The sequence below is a fragment of the Apteryx rowi genome, unplaced genomic scaffold (genome assembly GCF_003343035.1).
Source record: "Apteryx rowi isolate R43461 unplaced genomic scaffold, aptRow1 scaffold_49, whole genome shotgun sequence".
Lineage (NCBI taxonomy): Eukaryota > Metazoa > Chordata > Aves > Apterygiformes > Apterygidae > Apteryx > Apteryx rowi.
Window position 1 is genome coordinate 3,398,217 of NW_020450749.1, and position 22,946 is coordinate 3,421,162.

The 22,946-nt window shown below is 34.8% G+C and overlaps 1 protein-coding gene across 1 annotated transcript in view; it reads right to left on the bottom strand.

Annotated features, from left to right (window-relative positions):
* Positions 1-22,946, bottom strand: part of DNAH12 (dynein axonemal heavy chain 12) — a 78,978-nt gene that overhangs the window by 48,511 nt on the left and 7,521 nt on the right. The window contains exons 4-27 of the mRNA XM_026078879.1: positions 22,839-22,865; positions 21,703-21,892; positions 21,077-21,152; positions 20,090-20,248; positions 19,207-19,402; positions 17,840-18,028; positions 16,570-16,720; positions 16,369-16,460; positions 15,908-16,086; positions 14,951-15,086; positions 13,529-13,654; positions 11,624-11,758; positions 10,396-10,589; positions 9,209-9,452; positions 6,914-7,099; positions 6,351-6,551; positions 4,968-5,162; positions 4,644-4,765; positions 4,201-4,483; positions 3,440-3,559; positions 2,891-3,047; positions 2,487-2,659; positions 915-1,067; positions 210-449 (exon numbers count right to left, since the gene is read on the bottom strand). Coding sequence (XP_025934664.1) covers positions 210-449; positions 915-1,067; positions 2,487-2,659; positions 2,891-3,047; positions 3,440-3,559; positions 4,201-4,483; positions 4,644-4,765; positions 4,968-5,162; positions 6,351-6,551; positions 6,914-7,099; positions 9,209-9,452; positions 10,396-10,589; positions 11,624-11,758; positions 13,529-13,654; positions 14,951-15,086; positions 15,908-16,086; positions 16,369-16,460; positions 16,570-16,720; positions 17,840-18,028; positions 19,207-19,402; positions 20,090-20,248; positions 21,077-21,152; positions 21,703-21,892; positions 22,839-22,865 — 3,924 coding nt within the window. The remainder of the gene's footprint in view (positions 1-209; positions 450-914; positions 1,068-2,486; positions 2,660-2,890; positions 3,048-3,439; positions 3,560-4,200; positions 4,484-4,643; positions 4,766-4,967; positions 5,163-6,350; positions 6,552-6,913; positions 7,100-9,208; positions 9,453-10,395; positions 10,590-11,623; positions 11,759-13,528; positions 13,655-14,950; positions 15,087-15,907; positions 16,087-16,368; positions 16,461-16,569; positions 16,721-17,839; positions 18,029-19,206; positions 19,403-20,089; positions 20,249-21,076; positions 21,153-21,702; positions 21,893-22,838; positions 22,866-22,946) is intronic.

The window sequence follows — 22,946 nt, forward strand, 5'->3', positions numbered from 1 at the left end:
TTCAAAAAGAACAAGGTATTTAGAAAAAAAGAGAGGCTTAGTATGTGTAAATCACATAAGCAGTACATGTTTACATTCTAGGCGGCACAGTCCGAGTTAACATCAGCAATACATGTGTCCTTCAGTTCCCTGAAGAATTCACTCAAACAGACATTTACTTTATTATTAATTATTAATTATTTATTAATACTAATATTATATTACTTTACCTTCAGATTATCTGGAAGTTCAGAACGTCCTGCGTAACCTGGATTCATAGTAATAGCTACAAAACAGTTGGGGTTGAGTTTCAGTTCAGTTCCTTCAAAAATAAACGCTTCTAGCTTCATCTGTATGGCTCTCTGGATGCAAAGGATCTGTTGTGCCACAACAGACAATACTTCCAGCTCAATGCGATTAAATTCATCAAAACAAGCCCATGCACCTGACGAAGCCAAACCCTTGAAAAACTACAAATAAAGAAAGTAAATCAGTGGTCATATTTCTAACAGAATCTTAAAGAGGATTCAAAAGAAATTAAGAGTATCATACTTTGAAGTTTAATGATATGAAAGATACAACTTACATAACATCTAAGCACATTTAGAGCAAAGGTCAGCGATGTACTCAAGGAGGGGGGAAAAAATATATATATCAAATTCCTTTCTTGATTCCAAAGGAAGCTAAAACAGAAGATCCTGATCCTGCAAACTCTTGTTACTTTGCATATATTAGTTAGCAACTTAATAGGATTTCCTGAAGCATACAACGTTAAACATATGTGGAAGACACTCCATATTGTGTCATTGGATTGAAATTCAATGGTAGCAGATCACAGGTGATGCTCATTTATTTAAGCATCTCTGCAAAGCAGGGAACCAACAGTTTTCATCCTGAAAAATAAAGCACAAAGCTCAACATATATTTCTATTTACCTTCCCCATTGCCAGGTAATCAAGGCCATCCGAGCAGTTGAAGACAACACACTGCACAGCAAGAGCTTTAGCCAAATCTTTGGTGGTCTCTGTTTTACCTGTCCCTGCTGGACCCTCTGGGGCTCCACCGAGATTTAGATAAAAAGCTCCAATCTAAGGAATAGAAATAGTTTACGGAAATTATAACAACTTAATTCATATGAAATTGCCCTTAATGAAAAATAATGTTAAATTGCATTAGATAGATAAAATTACTGTATGAAACAAAAAAGTCAAATTATACTAATTCAAAAAAATCTTAAATTTACCTAGAAACAGAGACAAGAGAATTCAGCTTTCCCTAAAAGAGTTTAGTTTCATTCATTATCATCATGACCATGGTTAGTTACTTAAACTTTACTGGATCCAATCTTTCAGTTCTTGCCTACATAGAGCTTTCAAAGTAAAAGTGACCCAATTGCTTGGTTGCTTCTCTTTTCTACCTCTGTTTTTCCTTTAATATACTATTTCCTCTTTTCTTTGTCTTTCCCACAGTCTTCCTTTGTTCCATTCACATTCCATTGACCATTTATTCTATAGTCTCTCCTATGAAGTAGGAGAAAAATCTGACAGAAAAAATAAGTTGCAGGCTCTAAACTTCGTTGTGACAAATAGGTGCCAAGCATCAGCTAGGACCGTATCACAAAAATTGAAGCTATGAGCAGGGCAAAAACAATCTCCACATGCATATCCATATCAGTCAGGTCTTTTCAGAAGAGTTCTTTCTTAAACCCTACAAAGCTGATGATTCAATACCCACAGCATGAAAATTAGCATGTTACAACAACAGGAAGAGGGTGGTGCCAAGGAAAACTTGAAACTGTATTCCCACCAAGTAAGTTGCAGCAAATGATGGTCAGCAAAGCCATATCTGAGAGGACACTTCTCCAGAGGCAATATCACCCAACAGTCTGTCCTCAGTCTTCAACTACAGCTTTCTGTTCCTCTGTTTTTAGTTCAGTGCTTTTGTTTGAGAGGTGGCCCTTCACAATATATAATTTCTGATATGTTCCATAACTTTCAGTTGTTAAATTAGTTGAGGATAGAACAGTACAATAATAAACCCCTTTAACCAAGAGAGACAAAAAAAGTTGTCAAACTTTTGTCCTAGTTTTAGGAATAATATGATCACAAGTGGATCCTTCTTCATCTCATTTAGCAACTACAGAATATCAGAGAAGGAATTTGCACTCTCGTAATCTAGACAGGGACAAACTTGCTGGGAGTTTTTTTCCTTTGTTTTGTTTTGTTTTATTTAAAACAAAACAAGCAAACAAACACCACACATCCACAACAGAACAATCCACTAACCTTTCAGTCATGCTGGTGAGCTGTCCAGGTTTTTTATAAGTCTGCTTCACCTTATATATTTATACAGAAATTAGAATCTTTGAAAACTGTGCATTTTAACAGAAATACCATGAGTATCACAGCAACTGCAAGCCCTAAAAGTATGGCTATAATGAAGAGTGCAAGAAATAACATACTACAGTAAAAACCGTATTTAGTAGCACTCATTGTAAAAGATCATACCAAGGTGCGATAACACCTGTCTGTAAGAGGAGTAATGACAAGGCGTGGTGAGTTTCCAAGGTATTCATAGGCATATTTTACGTTGCAGTTAATGATGCGGACACGAATGTTCTCAAATTCCCAATAATATCGCAGTTGTGCAAGCCACTGAAAGTCTGTTTCACTCTGTACACCTGATAAATACAGAATTAGCAGCAATGATAGAAATTTTATATAACTGGGTTTTCTATTAGGTTCACATTTACAACAACTTTGAAATTATCAATGTTCTCATACATTTGATGCTCACATCCAAATATTGTTGTGTTTTAGGCAGCAAACTCAGATGGTGTAAGGAATTTTTAATTAACTCAGGATTAAGGTATTAAGAAGCACATGAAAAAAACTTTTTAAAAGATACATACCACTTTCAATCATTTCCATGACGACATCTCTAGCATGAACATCAATAGTAACCAAGGCACCCAGGGTAGTCCTTGTTTGCTTTGACAGTTTTCCTCTTACCAGCTCTACGATATCATTAAGTTGAAGCTGAAGTGTATCATAATAATCCTTTAAACCCTGGGAAAAAAAGGTAATTATAAAACTGACTATATGATAGTTTTAAGGGTTCCAGACTTCTTAACAGGGCAACTAAACGTCTCAGAGATTGTTTATTAAACCATTCTTTGTCATTTTTCACATCATCTCATCTCTCATTCGCAGTTATATATTTATGTTGCAAAGCTACAGCAATTTTTTTAATCTATGCTTGTTCTAAATAAGAATATTCAAGTAATGGAATCAAAGGTGTAAATCACTATACCAAAATTCATGTACATCAAACTCATATGATGATATTTTATTGAATCTTATTTTGATTGTGGAAAGGATAAATTATTTGGTTAAAGAAAATACATTACCTGAAATGAGAAATTAATAAAATAAAAAATAGGTAATGCATTATATAGTACCTCTTGTCCACTGCAGAGAGCTTCGTGTACCTCACTCGTCCAGAACATTTGCGACACACACAATACTACTTGCCCAGGCCACTCCAGAACCCAACTTTTTCTCTCAGTCTCTGGATATGCCTGGAAGAGTTAAATACAGCGTATAAAGACAGTGCCAGTGCATACATACCATAATGTAATACAGAAGTATATAATGCGATTCTATTAATATTTTTGTTAACAATGCAAAATCCAAATGCATTTTTAAATGTCTTCCAGCCACTCCCCCTCTAGATTTGTTTGTTATTTGATAAATAATTTAAAAAATTCAAGTCATTATCTTTCCATGTTATGGAAATATTCACAACTTCCTACCTTTACACAAAGAAACCTTTTCTAGCTTACAGTTTTCTTTTAGGAGGAAGGAAACATATTACAAGTTTTTTATTTATCTCTAACTTTTAAGTAAATAAAAAAGACTGAATAATTCATTTAATTCAAATGGTATATCCTAGAAATGCAGTATTGCTGCCAGGCTTTTTAAAATTTATATACATTGTTACAGGAAAACACTCAATTCTTATTCAAACTAAACTCTTATTTATCTCACTGGTCTGTAAATACAAGCCATTAACTTGATCCCAAACCCATAACTTCATCTGCATAAACTCTTGTGTTCAAGGAGAATTTTAGGAAACCAAACCTTAAAATAAAGAATGAACTATTTCTCTTTATGCCATAGCATTTAAACTATTACAAAACACATACTACAAAACCCATACCATTCTTGATTTAGAAATAACATCATGTACACTCTTCAGCATAATATCTTCTACTTGAATTAACCACTTCTCCACTGCACCTCGAGCTTCAGACGTAGAAATACTTGAAATCAGTTCTACATGCTCGCCTTCAGAACTATACATTCCCTTAATATCCAGATTGGGAAGGAAATGCAGCTTAGCAATGCCTTCAAAACACTTCTTCAAGTGAGGCTGAACTCTGAGAGGGTCTTTAGTCTCTGACAGGATCTCCAGCATTTCATCATTAGATAAGAAAAAGAAGCTAGAAAAAGATTCATGAAAAAAAAAAAAGAAAAAGAGAGAGAGAGAGAAAAGAGAAAAAAGACAACTGAATCATCAGGCTAGTTTAAAGGCTGACTTTACTGCGCAACAAAATAAGCATTCAGAATCTTTGTTTTTGAAATAGCCAAAACACATCATACCGGGGAAAGAAGAGACGCTTTTTCTCAAGATAAGCATTTAGCCCTTTCATGATTTTGTCGAGAAGCTCATTACAGTTCTGAAGCTTCTCCAATAACCCTGTCAAAGAAGTAGCAACAAGAACCTGTAATAACAAATATATGCAAAATATAAGTTATGAATTGTTTGTTTCTGCAGTAAAAGTCACTCAAATAGTTAATGTACAACATGGCTTTGTTCTTAGAAACCCTAAACAACTGATGTGGTAGCGCACTATATATATTCTGAACACAAAAGCATTCATGAAATGGAGAGAAACTATTATTTCTTTTTAGCATTTTCCTCACCTTTGGGTCTTTGGCACAATACTTCATAATATCCCTCCAGTATCTATCTACAGTCTGAAAGAGACGCCCCTCTTCTGGCATCTGTTGCATAATATCCTCAGAAGAAAAAACGGGTTCCAAATAAAGCCACTGAGCTTGAACTTTCAGCCATTCATCAATAATCTCCTGAATTTGAATTAGGCGACCTTCCCATTCCTTAACAAATATTTAAAGAAAGTTACCTAAGTATTTCCACACAAATGATGTTAAAGAGAATAAATGCAAGAAAAGCAGACACTATGGACAGCATGGTGCTCCAGTGTCCAAGGAGAAAATAAAATAAGTTTTTACAGTAGTCAGCAAAAGAAAAATATTTAAGAATATCTCGATTCTTCCACATTTACACATGACCAAAGGAGTTCAAAAGGTTTAACTTACCTGGAGATTGATTTTCCAGAATGCAGTTAGCACCATTAATCTATTTTCAGATCACTCTAGCGCTATGATCTTTTACTAACATAATGGTTAAGTAACACTCAGTAGGCTACCAGTAACAAATTCTGTCCCATCTCCCACAGTGAGGAGCTCTTGGCTTGCAGCTGAATTACAACAGGGGGACAGGAATACCAGAAAAGCCACACTAGATCTGAGGAGAGATCCAGCCATCCCAGAATCCTGTCTCTGAAGTGGACGGTAGCAGATGCCTCTAGAGAAGGCTGGACAGGCTGCTTGAAAAGGGTAAATACTAAGTATGTCCCCTGAGCCCTCTTGTATTTGAGGGATTCCTACATAAATGAACAAGGGGATGGTTACTGTAAAGCAAATTCACCAGCTACTCTCTTGGCAGCAGTCAGGGTGCTAAGAGTATAAAGACTACTCCAGTCCTGAAAAGAGAAAAGCAGATATAAAGTGATCCCATCATTGTTCTGAAGCCTGGGTAAAGTAATTTTTTTTTTTTCCTCTCAGCCCTCAAGAAATTTCCTTGCCCAGAAGCAAATGCTGTAGCTCAGAATTTGATTCCAAAGCTCAGGGGCTAAATCACTATATGTTATTAATGATAATGAAAACATAATTTCAAATGATCAAACAGAGAAGCTGAAGATAATAAACTGAAATAACGATTTTCAAAATATACAGAAAAATAATCATGTTCTCTTGGTTGCTTTTGAATCTGAATGGCGAAAGAAAGAGGAACCAAAAACATGAAATGCAGAGGGATTTGCAACACTTAGAAATAATGTAACAAGAACTTACTATGCCTGAATTATCATGCTGAAAATCAATTAAAGCATTTCACTAATGAGAAGTGAAACAATACTGCTGCAATACAATTAGCTCACTCTTGAATTATAGCTACCCTACAAATAAAAATGGTAAAAAAGTATATGTTTTTCCTCATCATACCCTGATTTCTTTCTCAAACGGTTTAATGAAAGGTGATGCCCTCATTGTCTGAGTTTTCACAATCTGATCATCAAGAATAGCTTGAATGTCATCCACTGCAGACAGAATATGAACACCAGTGTCGCGAAACACACTTGTATTAAAGGAAATTGAAGTCCAGGTTTCCATCATAGCATGCATTGCTTTTTCTAATGAAAATTCCTACAGTGGAAAACCAAAACAATTTATTTTAGCCACTGCATTAATTTTGTCCACTTAATTAATTTAATATATAAGCCTATCCATCTGCATAACCTATTTTTATCTAAAAGTATAAATTAACTTATTTTTCTTAACATTGAATTTTCTAGTGCACAGAAAACAATACATTCAGGAAATAATAATGATGTCACATGAGATATAAATGTTTACACAATCATTGTCATCATCTAATGGGCCAAAGTCTCATCAGACCTCTTATTGCATAAGGGCAGAGACAAAAAAAAAAAAAAAATCTAGTTAGTCATAAAAGCCATCACCAAAAGACCAGACATATATTTTAACTATCAAATCTCCATGCTTACCTTACTTGCACCTACACTTATGACTTCAAACTGTTCCAAATAAGGGGCTAGATTCTGCTTTAAAACTTTTCTCAGGGTAGTTCCAGAGTCTGGTGTTAAATCATATCCTACTATATCTGACATCTGCTGCCAGTGACGAGCTCGTATGCCAGGGTTACAAAAGACAGTCACAGTAGGAATATTCTCCTAATTGAGCGAAAATATTTATAAGGTTTAATTACATCAGTACAAAAGTTTTGTATGTGATAAAAACTGTGATGTGCATCATTCATTTTAGTCATCTTTGATACGCGTTTAAAATTCTCCTGTAGTAACTGATGACAAAAATCTTTCTGAAAAGCGTAAATGGATCCATTCAGTTATGTATTTAATTTCTAAATAATTGCAGTAAATTGCTGAAGAAGAAATACAAAACTATGAAGTAGTGTCTTGGCAGGAAAGTGAGCAAGCGGTCACTGAGGTGGACTGAAACTGGCTAAACTGCCAGGCTCCGAGGGTTGTGATCCACAGCATAAAGTGCAGCTGGAGGCCAGTCACCAGTGATGTTCCCCAGGGGTCAATACTGGGGCCAATACTGTTTAACCTCTTCACTAGTGATTTGGATGATGGGATCAAATGCGCCCTCAGTGAGTTTGCTGATGATACAAAACTGGGAGGAGTGGCTGATACACCAGATGGTTACACTGCCTTTCAGAAGGACCTTGACAGGCTGGAGAAATGGGCAAACAGGAACCTCCTGAAGTTCAAAGGGAAGTGCAGAGTCCTTCACCTAGGGAGGAATAACCCCACGCACCAGTACAGGCTGGGGGCTGACCAGCTGGAAAGTAGCTCTGCAGAGAAGGATCTGGAGGTCCTGGTGGACAACAAGCTGAACACGAGCCAGCAATGCACCCTCACGGCAAAGGCGGCAAATGATATCCAGAAGTATTAGGAGTAGCACTGCCAGCAGTTTAAGGGAGGTGATCCTTCCCCTCTACTCAGCACTGGTGAGGCCACATTTGGTGTGCTCTATCCAGTGCTGGGTTCCACAGGACATGACAGACACGGACCTGCTGGAGTGAGTCCAGCAAAGGGCCACAAAGATGATGAAGGGACTGAAGCATCTCTCATATGAGGAGAGGCTGCAAGAGCTGGGACTGCTTAGCGCAGGAAAAAGGCTTGGCAGGATCTTATTAATGTTTATAAATATCTGATGGGACGGTGTAAAGAAGATGGAGCAAGACTTTTCTCAGTTGTGCCCAGCGACAGGACGSGAGGCAATGGGCACAAACTGAAATACAGGAAATTCCGCCTGAACTTAAGAAAGCACTTCTTCACTGTGAGGATGGCTGAAAACTGGAACAGGTTGCCCAGAGAGATTGTGAAGTCTCCGTCCTTGAAGATATTCAAAACTCAATTGGACACGGTTCTGGGCAACCTGTTCTAGCTGACCCTGCCTGAGGGACCAGATGTCTCCAGAGTTCCCTTCTAACCCCAACTCTTCTGTGGTTCTGTGAAAAGGAACAAATTTTCCACTATGCTATGTTAAATTAGACTTCCATTTAACATATAGTTCCGCTTCAAATTTCCCAACTACATCCTTAAGCAATTCTCTAAATCCAAGAAGTATTATCCCCATGTATATGTTCACTCTTTAACTATTCACATCCCTAAAACTGCAAAGAAACCTGGAGTGTAATCTTATTCTATTAAAATCAATGGTACAGTTCAATCTGGAAATAGCAATTCAGAGCTCTCTGTAGTCAATAACAGGAAGAAGCAAGAACTCTCAGAGGAGAGTTCCCAAGCACTTCAGAGTGCTTCAGTTAGATATTTACAGGGCGAGTGCTTCTCTTTAGTTTCCTGCGGCAGAATTCAGATGTCCTTGAAAACATAGTATCAAGAGAGGAAATCTTGGTACAGTAGTTTACTATTCGCATTTAGGGTCTCACCAAGGCAAGCTTAACAGACATTTGAAAGAATTGTATGGCCATAATTATTACTGAATTGAGCAGTTGTTTTCTGCTATCTGCACCTCTGGTCGTCCCTCTGAGGTCCTACTGGACAAGAAGGAGGTGGAAAGCTTCTGCCATTCTGCTGCCTGGGACATCCATTTAGACCAGACCCAATCTGGCTCTACATCATTCAACTTCCTACAAAATTCAATCATTCAGAAGTATGAAATATCAGTCCCCCAAGCTAACAAAAAATAGGTGTCTCTGACACTGGAGCACCTACCCAGATTGAATACTGAATTCAGCATTTGTCCCTTAGCACCAAATATTATTAACATCCCCCACCCTCACCACTTTTTACCTTAAAGTCTTTAATCTGCTCCAAAACTGAAGAACACATTGTAAGAATTGGATTTGCCTTTTTTTCTTCTTCTGTCTTCTCTTCTACTGCATTTCCGAGTTGTGATGTCTTTTTCCGTTCTTGCTGAACTTTCTTCTGCTTTTGCTGAAAGAGTTTTGACATTCTGCATACCTCTCGAAAAAAGTCATCAATCTTGGCCTCCATGCTTTCTGCATTTAGTTCCAAAAAGTCTCCATCCATCCATCTGAGAAAAAAGCAAAGTTAGAAAACAGATGAACAAATACAGTCCACAAGTATTTGACACCTTATTTGCAACATAAACAAGATTTAGATTAATTTAATAATTATTTAAATTACAGCAAAGCTCTTTTTTCCAAGTACTGTCATTCTATGCAAAATTCTATTATGTAACTAAAGGTGGTTTCACCAGGCTCTTGCGTATTTCTGTGTAATGCTCTCAAGTCCTGCACATACTGAAATCAAACAGCATGTATTCAGAAACATTTAAGTTAAGCTCTGGATAGAGGTCAACATATGTCGTCAAAAACATAATAGCCTTTCAGATTTTCAAGAAAATCCACAGTGCCAAGTCATACCAGATTTCACAACTTCCAAACAGTACATGCATTGGTAAACAATCTCACTTAGTTTAGACTCGGACATATTATAATTTTTGTGGTAAAATCTAGCCACTAGAGAGCAACATAATAATTTGAGCACATCTACGTTATATTTTGGACAGCCGTTAGATTAAATATGTTTTTCATTATATATAGATTATAGTCTTGGTAATTAAACTTCTTCCCCTCCTTGCATACAAAATGGCTCATACCTAACCAAACTTTTCTTCGTCATACGATTCTTGTCTTATTTATGGGCTTTACCAATATGAATGATACAGTTATGTGACTATATGAATGACACCAAGCATGTGGCTATACTCCTTTACATTATATATATACTGACAACTTTTCTAGCTGAACTAAAAAAAACCAAAAAACCAAAAAAACTCAGCCTAATATATAAATTATATTATTATTATGCTTGCATCGATAATAACTAATAAACCTTTAGAAGTAACAAACCACATTCTATATCTGACATGAACAAAACCAGCATGAGTGTTTTATCTTCTTCACCTTCATTTCACCTTCATTTAGCTTCAAGAGTATGTAATACTGAATTACCTTTTTTCTGTTCGCTGCCATTTCAGTATAAGACCAAAAAGCTTCTGATATGGTTCAATCTCAACTTTTACACGGCTGAGGAGTGGGAACTCAGTCAGTTTCCATTTGAAGAGAGTCTCTTCTTTATTAATAAAAGTGATTGTTTCATCAGCCTCTTGTATGCATTTCTGTAACGCTCTCACGTTAGTCACATACTGAAATCAAATAATTTTATGTCTTGAGAGATATCTAAGTTAAGTTCTAAACAGCTATCAAAATATCAAAATATAATAAGCGCTTGGATTTTTTAAATTCTAGATAATGTGAGTTAAAAAATTGGATGCATCTTGCTTTCTGTTAAAAAAGCAGTAATTTATTGGGAAGCAAACAAACTGTGAAATGACATTAATGCTATGAAAAATAACTGTTTTTATGCTTATTGAATTTAATAGCACAAAACCATTTTCAGAATATTTAAGCCTTAAAACTTCACTGTTCCAAGAGGCAGACATAGCCAGTTTTATATATGTTATATATAGTTACGCCAGCTGGGATTTCCAAGCTTAAGATTTCGGTTTTATGCTCTGAAAAAGTTCTGTTTTTAAAAAACAAAATTACTGAGTAAAATTGTGATATACTGACACTTAAATGCAGGGCATGTTTTAGTGCTTATAAAGGACATTTAGAAAGTTGCAGAGTTTTAGAGCCATTGGTCAGCTCTTCATTAGTAAAAAAAAGGAACTTTTGAGGTTCATATAAAATCAAATCTCTAACAATCACTCTTTCTAACTTGCTATTTTTTCCTTCAATTCCTCAAATTACCAAAATCAGATGATGAAATTTTGATCCCACTGAAGTTACTGACAAGATTTCCATTAATTTCATGTGAGCCAAAACTTCACCTAATATGCTTTATGTAAACCAGAGTTTAAAAAAAAAAAAATCACTTTATGTATCACTTTATGTATTTTAAATATTTAATCCCTACTGGAACTCAGCAAATTATCAGGTAATTTAGGCAACATTATGCTAAGTTTTCCATCCAGCCAAAATATTATTGCCAATCTAGTTCAAAAAAAAAGGAGGGCATTTTATGAGTTTTATCACTGCGGCAATAGGATAATAGAGATAAACATTTTAGTTCACATTTGCTAACAGAACTGATTATTTTTAATTTTAAATTCTTTCCATGAACATGTGTATTAAAAATATAAAACATTTGTACCAATTTTACACATGTTAATCAGACCTGTGGCATGCGATCCAGTTCTGAGCATTCTTCTAATTCTGCCACCGAACGCGCCAGCTTGGCTATTTCCGTAACCAGTTTCTCATTTGTTTGCGTCAGTTCAAATTCTCCTTTAAGCCTAGACTGTTCAATCAGCTACAAAACAATTAATTTGTTTTTAGGGTAAAAACAACCAAAAAGAATGTTTGTAAGTCCTTTCAATGGTTAACATACCTAATATTATTTAAATTAAATATCCTGAGAACAAACAGAAAATAAACAACAGAAGTTACTATCCTTACAGTAAGAAGTTACTATCCTTACAGTAACTGAAGTTCTTTGTGGAGGAGTTACCAACATGTCCTATTTAAGTGTGTGCAGCCTCTGCGTGTGAACACGGAATCCTTTACTCACTAGTTGTAGCAGTTAGGATTGCCTATAGACCTCCTTCAGCAACCAGACAAAAGATGGGAAAGCTCCAATCAGTACAGCATGAGGTGTAAACACTGACATGACAGAGACTGGATGTATTAAAAAAAGAATTCTCATCTTTGCATTTAATATTATATTGCCAAAAGAGGAGACCTCTACAACAGCTGAAGGCCAGCACTATTCCCTATGTTTCTAGAGTTACAAAGGCAGAAACTGTAGAACATAACCCCACTCTAAAGCATACGGGCTGCTCAAAGAAGGGCTACGTTCAAGGCTATTAACCAAGAAATTGGTCTAGGCAAAGAGGGACACCTACTGCTGTGCAAAAATAGTGAAGCAGACAATCAGAACTTCTCCAAAGGAGGAACCAGGCCTTTAATACAGCATTAAGATAAGAATGAACTCATATCTGACAGCATAAAAAGGAAAGATGCAGACTCAGAGACTAGATGTAAAAATATTCCTATCCTCCAACTCTAGCGCTATGCAGGTTGCTAGATATTGTCAGCTACAGAGAGAAATACTTCTGAGGGATTATCATTAAGTCAGATACACTCTACAGTGACCTCTTCTTTAAAAATAATTTAAACAGGCATCATGAACTCACTGTGTACAAGCAGAAAATAAATTACAAACATTTATTTTTTAGGATTACAGAATGTAAAACATTTTGAGTGTTATTAGACATAATAGTCTCTAGTTGGGTATATTTTAAGTCAGAAACTTATTCAGTACCCTTGGACATATTTCTTGATATATGAGCAAGACTTAGTGGAAGAGAAATCCTAAATTCTGATATTTAAAAGATATTGACATTTTTATTTAAAAAAAAAAGATAATTCTTAAACATTTTAAAAAGTCAATATTAAATCCAAGAACAAATTCTACACTGAACTACTATAAAGAACCAAGGGAAGACCAAAACTTCTGATTCACTATATCATAGCCAGAGAGAAAGAATGCAAGCAAGCTGAATATGGACAAGTGGCAGAAAAGGAACTAATATACAGTCACACAGAGAAAATTAAAATGTTGCATGCTTTCTATTAATGATTACTGTCTAAGAAATTCAATTCCCACTGTTCATTTATTGATAGAACAAAACACCATTTTAACTAAACGACTTTCTGTTCAGAGGACTAACTCCTGTAAGGAAATGGCAGATATATTTTCAGTACTAGCTAACTGCGCTACAGGGAATATGCACCTTTCTATGAATTACCTAGTACTGACCACAAACAAATTAAGATATTAAGACTTCCTGAAGGTTTTTCTGTTACAGTGACTATTTTCTGTATTTTTAAATCCCTCCACAAATGTACTAGCCCTCCGTTGACACAAAAACCTGGAAATACATTATTTAAGCACTTCTAAATTAATATGGTTGCATGTTACATGGTTAGGTACATTTCACTGCTGCAAAAATAAATAGCTCAAGCAAAGTCAAAATTCTAACAAGTCAGAATATACCACAGACAAAGAAAACATCCTTACATCATCATGTTCATCAAAAATAGCATTAATCTTCTTTGGCCACAGAATAACTGTTGCATTCAGTGCAAGATCTTCAGGAGCAAACAGAAAAACATCTAAAAAGTAATTAATTCGCTGATAGCACTCCTATAAAAGACATTTCACAAAAGTTTAGATATCATACATTTGTTTAAGATGTAGGGAAGGACAAAACTATCTACAAAGATAAACGAGAAGTCATTATTTCATGGACTTTCTTAAAATTCAGACCTACTTCCTTCCATTTTTCAGTATTTGGGCTTCAATGACGCATTCAGAAAAATTCTTACTGACCTCTGAAAGGGTAAATAATATTTATATTTACATGAGTAAGTTATCAAGGATTGACTTCTTCGCTTTGAAAGACCATGGGACACACTGAAGACTTCTACTCAGATTACTAGTGTGTCTTTTCTCTGAAACTTTTTTAGTACAATTAGTCTGTAATTAATTCATTATTTAGATATATTATTGTGTAATTAATATACTCTTTACATATATATAGTATAATAATCTTTAGTCATCTGAAGATGAATATAAAAACACATTTAAAAAATTAGTCAAATCTCTGTCCCATTTGTAAGCTTCTTTCTCTAAAGTTGCTTTCTACGGCCTGTAAATCTACATAAGAAACTTGACTATTACTTTAATATCACTCTACAACATAAATATGTTATATTTTCAGCCATATTATCAAAAAAGAAAATCTGATACATATCATCTTAACATAGAGCAGAGTTTCTTATCCAGTAATATTTTTGGCTGACATATCTTAAACAATTTTCCAATTTTGATCCCCAAGCACGCACAAAGTACTAGCGCTAATTTAACAACATTCATCTATATCCCACTCAAATAATAAATTGATTCTTGACACTTACAGAGGAAATTTTAATCACAAAAGGTTGGCTGCAACAGTAAAAGCTTAAAATATTAACAAAATCTTTGTGCACTGAAAGTGGTCACGATAGTCAATGACTGTTTTTACACATAAAATCCACTTCATATTTGAGTGTTGCATTTTCAAATACAGTTTTTTTGTTTTGTTTCAGGGTTTTTTTTCAGTCACTAAAGTAAATCTGAATGTAAAAATCACTAGCCTGAGCATCTTATAATCTCTTACACTATTAAAAGCCACACGACGTGCCACGTTCTGCATGTCTTCTTGCCGACATGCAGAACACATGGGAGCGCAGAATAAGAAGCCTAGCTTGTCTCTCAAGGAAAGGCCTATGCAAAGAACAAGCAGGATTTTCCACTTCTGTCTGAAGTAGCAATGAGGGCAGTTTATTCATAAATGCAACATGAACAGACAAATGGTGTCTGCACTCCCAAATGAATTCTGTATTTGCACAGGCCAGCATGTTTGGTAAAAAATTATGAATGAAAGGAATAGTCAATTACCTTGATCCTTAACAACAGTTCCTGAATACCTTTGGTTTTGGCCTTCTTGATGTAAGCCATTGTTTCCAACATTTCCTCTGTGGTCTCAGGAACTTTTAATGCACGTTCTTTAATTGCTTCAAAATCCCTGCATATCCTATGAATTTATTTTTACATAAAAGATACCAAAATGTTAAGATTTTGTTTTGACTGTCTTCCAGTTCAGCTTTCATGGAATTCAAGTCCAAATTTTATTTTTAAGTATCACCATTATACAGCTCCATGACTTTATGAAATTAAATAGGAATCTGAACAAGAAAGTCTAGTAAAATAATGTTCATTATGCATATCCTACAATAATTGACTGGTTTGGATTTTGTGGTATTCTTTTGCAAAAAATGTTTCAACTATTGTTAATAAGTACAAAAACTTAAGCACAGTCTCAGAGCCATCATTAGCATACACATAAACACATCCCTAGTAAACATTTTGCCATTTTGATTATATGGAATCACTATAAAACTGGACTATAACTTGTAAATTTTAACCTAACAATTTAATATCATTTCACTAATATACTCTATACCTGCAAATTATCCTTTAGAATTTATTAGTGTTATTATCTGTCATTATCTATGAAAACTTAGGAGGTAGCTATCATACAATAAGAGAATCAAGTTGGTCATTCCTTTGACAGTGCAGGAGTACTGCATTTCATGCTTAAAATGCCAGAACGGTAATGAAGCCCCTTGATCATTTAGCTCCCCCAGTATCCAAGTCCAGTAATAACACTGTTCCTCTGCTAGTTTTGGAGTCTGGAATACAGAGAAAAATATATCAGCTAGTACAACTTGCATGATATCTTCATTTAGCCAGGAGACTTTGCTAAACAGAAGTACGGTATATTTACATTTCTTCTACATATTTCTGCTATGCATTTAACATGTACAGCATTCAAAAGCAGAAAAGTCTACTTACTTTTCATTTTCCTCCCTGTGATTTGCAACTACTCTCTCCATCAGAATTTTTGCAAAGTTTTTTGCTTTATCAGCCAAACCTTGCTTTAAATCATCACAGTCCAAATGGATCATAGGGAAACTAGCCAGCTGTGGTAAACTCATGATTTCCTTAGAGAGGGTGAAGAATTCATCTATGAACTTTAAAAGAACATTAAAGAATTTACACTCCAGAGCTATTATTTAAATACTTTGCTCAGCGAATAAGTATTACACATCAGGAAAATAAGTAATCACTTGTTCTATTTACCACATACACTTACAGGGAAAACATGTTTATGGTGTAGATTTGCAGGTAGTTGATATAATTTTTTAGCTTAAGGCTGAGCACCTGTTTCCCTGGTGCTCAGGGAAATCTGCTCCATTTTTATTATACTCTGTGTACATTAAATATAATACATAAAATGTAGAATTAAAACTTACAGCAGTGTATTCATCAAAATTGTGTTCTTCTGCTTCAAATCTTTCTATCCGTGCACATGCAGTTCCATCTACAAGCCAGCCATATCTTTCAACTACGATTCAATAATCACATTGATAGTATAATGCATACATGTAACAGTAAGCTACTTATTTCAAAAAGTAACAGAGTTGGGATTTAAAATACACTCTTTTACCACTTACCATAGTTTTCAAAATATTCTTTTGGACCTTCTAAGTTGTCCCTGATGGACTTCTTCAGCGTAGATGTGGCCCATGCTATGACATGATTAGCAAGCTCAGTGTCCAGGGTTGTAGTGCCTCCCGTTAGCCAAGAATGTACTGTTTGGATATTCTAACAGAAGTGCAAGTCATGAATATTTTATTTAAACAACAACAAAAAAGCAATAGAGGGATATATCTATTCTAAAAGTAAGCTGCAGCCAGGCTCCAAAAGAGACTATATCAGAAAAGTATGAGACCTTAATCAAGCCTAATGCCAGATGCTTCATATACACCTAGAATAACTCTTACTGATTCAAATAGCTTAATAAGAAACATGTAAGACAGACAAAATTTAATTAAATTACCTTGGCTTACATAAAACTGACTTCTAATCTATGTGCAGACACAATTAAACCCAAAAGGCTTCCCTGAAAGTACAGCACCATCCTATATCATTAAAGGCCAAGAGTCCGATTCACAGGGATACACCTAAAGCCCACAGAAAGGCTGTCTTCCATGGAGTCAGGCTGGTTCCTAAGACATAAATCTTTACATTTTGTATAATTAGTTGTTAGGGATTCAGGGTTTTTCTTCTTCTTAAAAAGAAGAGGAATATCAACTCTTACTTTCCTTGTTTTTTCCTTTGGGGACTTTAATTACTAATACAAATTTATTGTAAATTATCGTACTTGTAATTAAAGGTGCAAATTAGAGATATTTGTATGCAAAATGTTAATCCACAAAGAGTATACATAGCAAATTCACACTTCTTGATTTCCATTGTTAAAAATAAATAAATATATAAATAAAGTAGACTATGTGGCTACTTATACATTTAATGCACTTTTAGGCTTTCTAAAGATAGCAAACAAGAAGACAAAAAGGTTATCTTCTAATTAGTTTTCTTTCCTGGATAAATTTTCAGCCTAGCTTCTATTTGTAGTAATGAACAAGTAGACAATTGTTTGCGAAAACAAATATAGCTTTGCAGATTAAAACAGCAGATTAAAGCAATCGGTAGTTGATGTGCAAACTGCTCATGAACAAGGAATAACAAAATGAGTTTCAGAACTTGAGATTCTGGTAGCCATCAAGAATCATGTTGTGAGCTGTGAATCCTCAGGGAAAATAAATACTTCAAGTAGCATTCTGCTTCCCATTACCATTGTAATCAGGGTCCTAAAACATTAGTATCTTCACACACTGAGTAACTTAGCACTTACATATTTAAATAAAGATAAAAGCACACCTGAAGAGTTTGTCCTATCTGAGTCACTATAAACAGAATTGCTTCTTCTAGGTCTTGGAAGCTTGGATAAAATTCCATTTTTTCATCGTCAAGAGTCAATTCCATCTTAAATAAAGGCAGACAACTTCTGTCTTCAGGATCAAAAAGTTTCACAAAAGCTTCAACAGTTCTTCTCAATAATTCTTTCAGCTAGACAATAACATATATCACCTATTAGCTGAAAGCACAAAACTCCCTCTTTCTCTTTCCCTTCATTCAGTAAACCAGGATTTCCATTCATTTTAGCACTATTGGCCTGATTCATGAATAACTGAATTAGTGCAAAACTTCTTAATGATTTCAGTGGGTTTTAGATCCAACCCTTAAAGAACACAAACTAAGAAACAAATAAACAAAAAATTCTGTCAAGTCCATGCACCTATTCTTGCTATAAAAGTAAACCTATTACTAATACATGCTATAAGTATAAATGATTTTTTTTGCATATGACAATGATTTGTTTTGAATATTATTCCAGTATTTTTCTATAAAGTCTGTAAAGCCTTGATCCCAAAAATGTCTTCTTGAATTGCTGGGAATATATATTCCCAGTGATTATTATATTCATAAATAGAACAATGTAAACAAGTGATTATATTGGTTCATCGGTAGTTACAGAAAAGGATTTTTCATTTTCAGTAAACTGAGAAGTTTGAAAAAAATTGTCTCAATCTGAAATCAGTAACTTCATTTGCATGTTTAAATTTTATTATGAAATAAAACCACAGGAAATTCTTAAAACAAAAAATTAAGTGATAAACACTTCAAATGACTGTCATCTTGATAAGAATAAATAGAAAAAAAAACAAGATTAACTCACAAAGCATAATTTTTCACAGAAAAAACTTGGGTTTGCTAGTTTTGCTGAACTATAGCCACTTGCATACACATTGGTAGGGCTGGACATTGGTAGGTTTTCCTACCATAGGTATGTTTCCTTCCATAGGTATGTTTGCTTTCAGGGGAGAGGCAGTTTTTGTTCATTTTGCTTACTAATATATGACATGCAATTGTAGTGCTAAGAACAGTGATAAGAAAGGTCCTGAATACACCAAAATATTTCCTTCTTTAAGCTATTTGAATGTCTAGTTGGCAGAATGGTAGATTCTTTGTCTAAAAATTGCAAGAAAAAAAAGCAGACAAGACAATGTAGGTATTTTAAATAAGGGAAGTTAAAAATATTTAACGTGTTAAATAGTTTATTGTATTATAGGCAATGGACAGCTCACAATGATCAATTAAAGAGGCTCCAGATAATATAAGGTGTTGACTCATGAAAATCACCTAAATTTCACAATAAATTTTCCATAGGCAGGGAAGATTTTTACCTGATTAGACATAAGTGTAGCCACACTGTTATAGAAAGAGTCAACCTTATCCAACTTAACACCATCAAATGCCTCCTTCCGAGTAAAGAGATTGATAACTCTTGGATACCATGTATTCAATAATTTCTCTTCTGATTTTGAACAGCTTAAAGATACATCAGTTTTTAAAGATTCACAGTCAATTGGACCTTTCGATCTAGAAAAGAATATTACAGACAACTGTATAAACCAAATTAAAACAAAAATGAGGTAAAGTAATACTAATGCTATACACATTCTCACAAACTCATTCTTCCTTAGCAGAAAAGCATCACTTCTGCAGTCTTAAAAGAGGGGGGGGGAAAAACACCAAAACCCCAGAAAGTAAAGAACAGTCACTAGCAAAAATGATGAGCAAAAAGACACAGAAAATAAAATTTCAAGACTGAAAATAAAATTCATTAATTGATGAAAAACAGTAAGAAATTAGATCTTTAGAATTACCATAGGATTCCCTATGGATAGAAATACTACCAGAAGTTTAAAAAAAAAAGAAAAAAGAGAGAAACAATCTTTCAAACCCCAGTCCAACCAGACTTCTATGGGGATTGTGGCATTGAGATTAACTAAATAATGAGGAGATCTTAATAGAATTAAATTCAGAGCATAAACCAAAAGGGCTGATAACACCAGCAATTTAAGGGCAAATAAATTATTAATACATAACAGGGAGAAAAAAAAGTTAAAATAAGTGTGCTGTAATACAAAGTTATCCACTCAAAAAACACTGAATGACATATTGAACAAATTTATAACTACACTAAATAATAGAATTGCACAAACTCCTTTCTTTACCAGCTTAGAAATATATATATACTTGTTAATAATTCACAACAGACTTTACCTGAAACTTGATAAATCCACTATAAGTAAGTTAGAGAATGCTGTATAACCAATATCCAGTAAAGTTTTTAGTGTAGGGTGAAGAATGTGCAAGTTGGAAAGGATTTGCGCTTTTGCTTGGATAAAACTGTTATGCCATGGTCTAGAAAAGTCCAGGCCTCTGAAAAATGAATGAATGAATACAAACAATTGAAAAGCTCAAAAAGTATTTAAATAAAATGTTTTTAAATATAAAATGCTCTATTAAAAAGGTTATTCTCTGACACGAACACTTAAATAAGTGTCATATACATATCCCCAGTATAATGCAGAGGAAGCTATAATGAAAATCTGTCCAACCACCCATGCTTTTACACTCCAGGATCTTTTCAAATCACCTGCTCTTCCTGAAGGTCTATCAGTGTAAACTTTTAACTTCATCAGCTGCTAACAAAAAGTATCTATCATCAGTAGTTAGACGACAGAAATTCTGAAGCTTCAACAAATTGTGCAAAGCAGATAATTATGTTCTGACTGCCGGAATTCCTCTTCTATTTTAGTAGAGCGTAAAAATTTTTGCTTTCTGTCTTAAGGCTTCATCCCATAGCATGAAAGCCAGATGAAACCTCGACAGTGGGTGCAGTTTCAGAATGTTATACTACTGCATAATGCTGCTGTCTTCCAGTAAACGGCCCCCCACTTCATTCCACGGGTAGCTGCAACATGACTTTTAGTCTCTGAGCATTCAGGGCCAGAAGTGTCATTTGCAGGCATTAATGCTACTCAGTGAGTGCGACAGTAAAAAATAAAAAACATTGTCCATGCTAAAACTTTGTGAAGCATTTAGATACAAGACATTCGGATAGAATATCCTCTACAGAAAAAAATAATTTCTCATTAATGCACTACGGCATTATGCCATAATTGTGCTCATGCAACTTGACAAGAATTTCACAGATGCAACTGAATGTGTTTGCCTGTGAGCTATTTGCTAGCTTAATCCACTCACAGAGGTGATACAGGCAAAGGTGCCTCTTCTTCATCTTCAAGCCCTTTCACATCCGGTTTAATAAGAATGCTTCGCACTAGAGAAATTAATAAATATATGAACATTAGAAGAATATTAAGCCATATTCAATAGGTCCTGTACTTCCTCAGTCTTTCTCCAGATAGGACCAAGAACATGGTATGATGGAAATGTAATTATATCATCCAAGTCTTCAAAACAGATTTCCCCCAAAGTAATCAGAAATTGGAACTTTTGCTGAATACCAATAATGAATCAGGTGGCTCACTTCCAATCATTCTGTCCCTTATTCATCAAGGTTTTTAGAGGCAGAATTTGAAGTCTCATGAATGAGTCTCCAACTGCCTTTGTCTGCTTGAACTTTACCTTCAGCTGGTTAAGATAACTTTTCACTAGCCAAAATAAAACTAGAGGTTTTTGCCCTAAATGTTTTTGAGAAATGAGTGGCTGAAACCACTGATTTGAAAAATCAGTTGCTTATGACAAAAGTCATGTCTCGCTGAAAGTACAAGTTAGAAAAATTATTTTTAGGGGGCACACATGGAACAGCTCATCATATGTATACATTAGCATATTAATATTAGAATTACATAATTTGTGGCACTTACCCACACATCTCCTCATGGTCATTTCAAAATCCCTTATTACCTCCCCCAAAAGCTTTTCAACTAATAGCTCTCTTTCTTTGCCTTCCATGAGCGAGTGCGGCACCCACATGAGCATGGACGTTAGCCACTCCTGCTGAATGGGAACCACCGGATTACTTAGCACACACTTCTTCATAAAGAGATAATTGGTCTGAAAAGACAATGCTGTTATAGGTCTAATAATTGGCTACTTAAATATTTTTGCATTAGTTTGACAGTGAAGTCTCTCCTTATTCATCATTTTTATAACTATTGGTATGTGACATAATCAGATCTTCTAAGTATGCAGTGACTAGCATACTGAAAGCTACTCTAAGGTTGGTAAAATGGTCTCCCTGTCTCACTGCTCAGGTACAAAGTATTGTCCTTTTTAGTATGGCATTTTCCTTGTTTCTCTGCTAATTTTTGTGACTGACAACAAAACAGTCCAAAGCTCATATTATTGTTCTGTGGATAAACACTCATCTGGCAGAGTGTAAGAACAAATGGCTTTTTGGACAAAAAGCCAAAGAAATAGGGATTTATACTCTGGAGCAATGAGTTTTTTATAAAACAAAAAACAGTCTGAATCTCTGCAGTCTTCAGGATGAATTTTCTCACATTGGCTAGGAAACTGTAATCAAATTTCCCTCAGGATATTTAATGTAAGTACTTCAATGCAAATTTGGGTTGAAAGTGACTCTCAGAGATAAATTCTTATGTTAAAAACTATGCACATAAATTCCATGATTTGCACATGCCCATTCCTTCTTCACATCAGGTGAACAATGCCAAAGATTGCTTTTTGTACAGGTTAATGTGTGATTAATGAGCTCAATTGAAAACCTTTTGAAGCCTGTTAGTAATGACCTTTAAGAAAGGTTTAGATCGAATCTTACATTACTGACCTACATGTTTCTGTAACGGAAAATACTTTCCTCCTAGTGGACCATGAAAAAAGATTCACAGCTTTGCTTCCTAACCCATTTTTCCCCCTCAAGACAGCTGCAATAAGCTTTTCTTATTTAACAGCCATTAATTCCATAAAACAGACACAACTCTTCTGAATAGAGAGATCATTCAGTATTCCACTCTAAAAAAGCAGAATTTAAACTCACTCTTCGTTTTTTTTGCTCGCTGTTCATCTGCATAAAAAGGAACAAGAAAACTCCAATGTATTAAGAATTTACAAAAAAAAAATTTTTTTGCTTTCTAAATTTAACAAT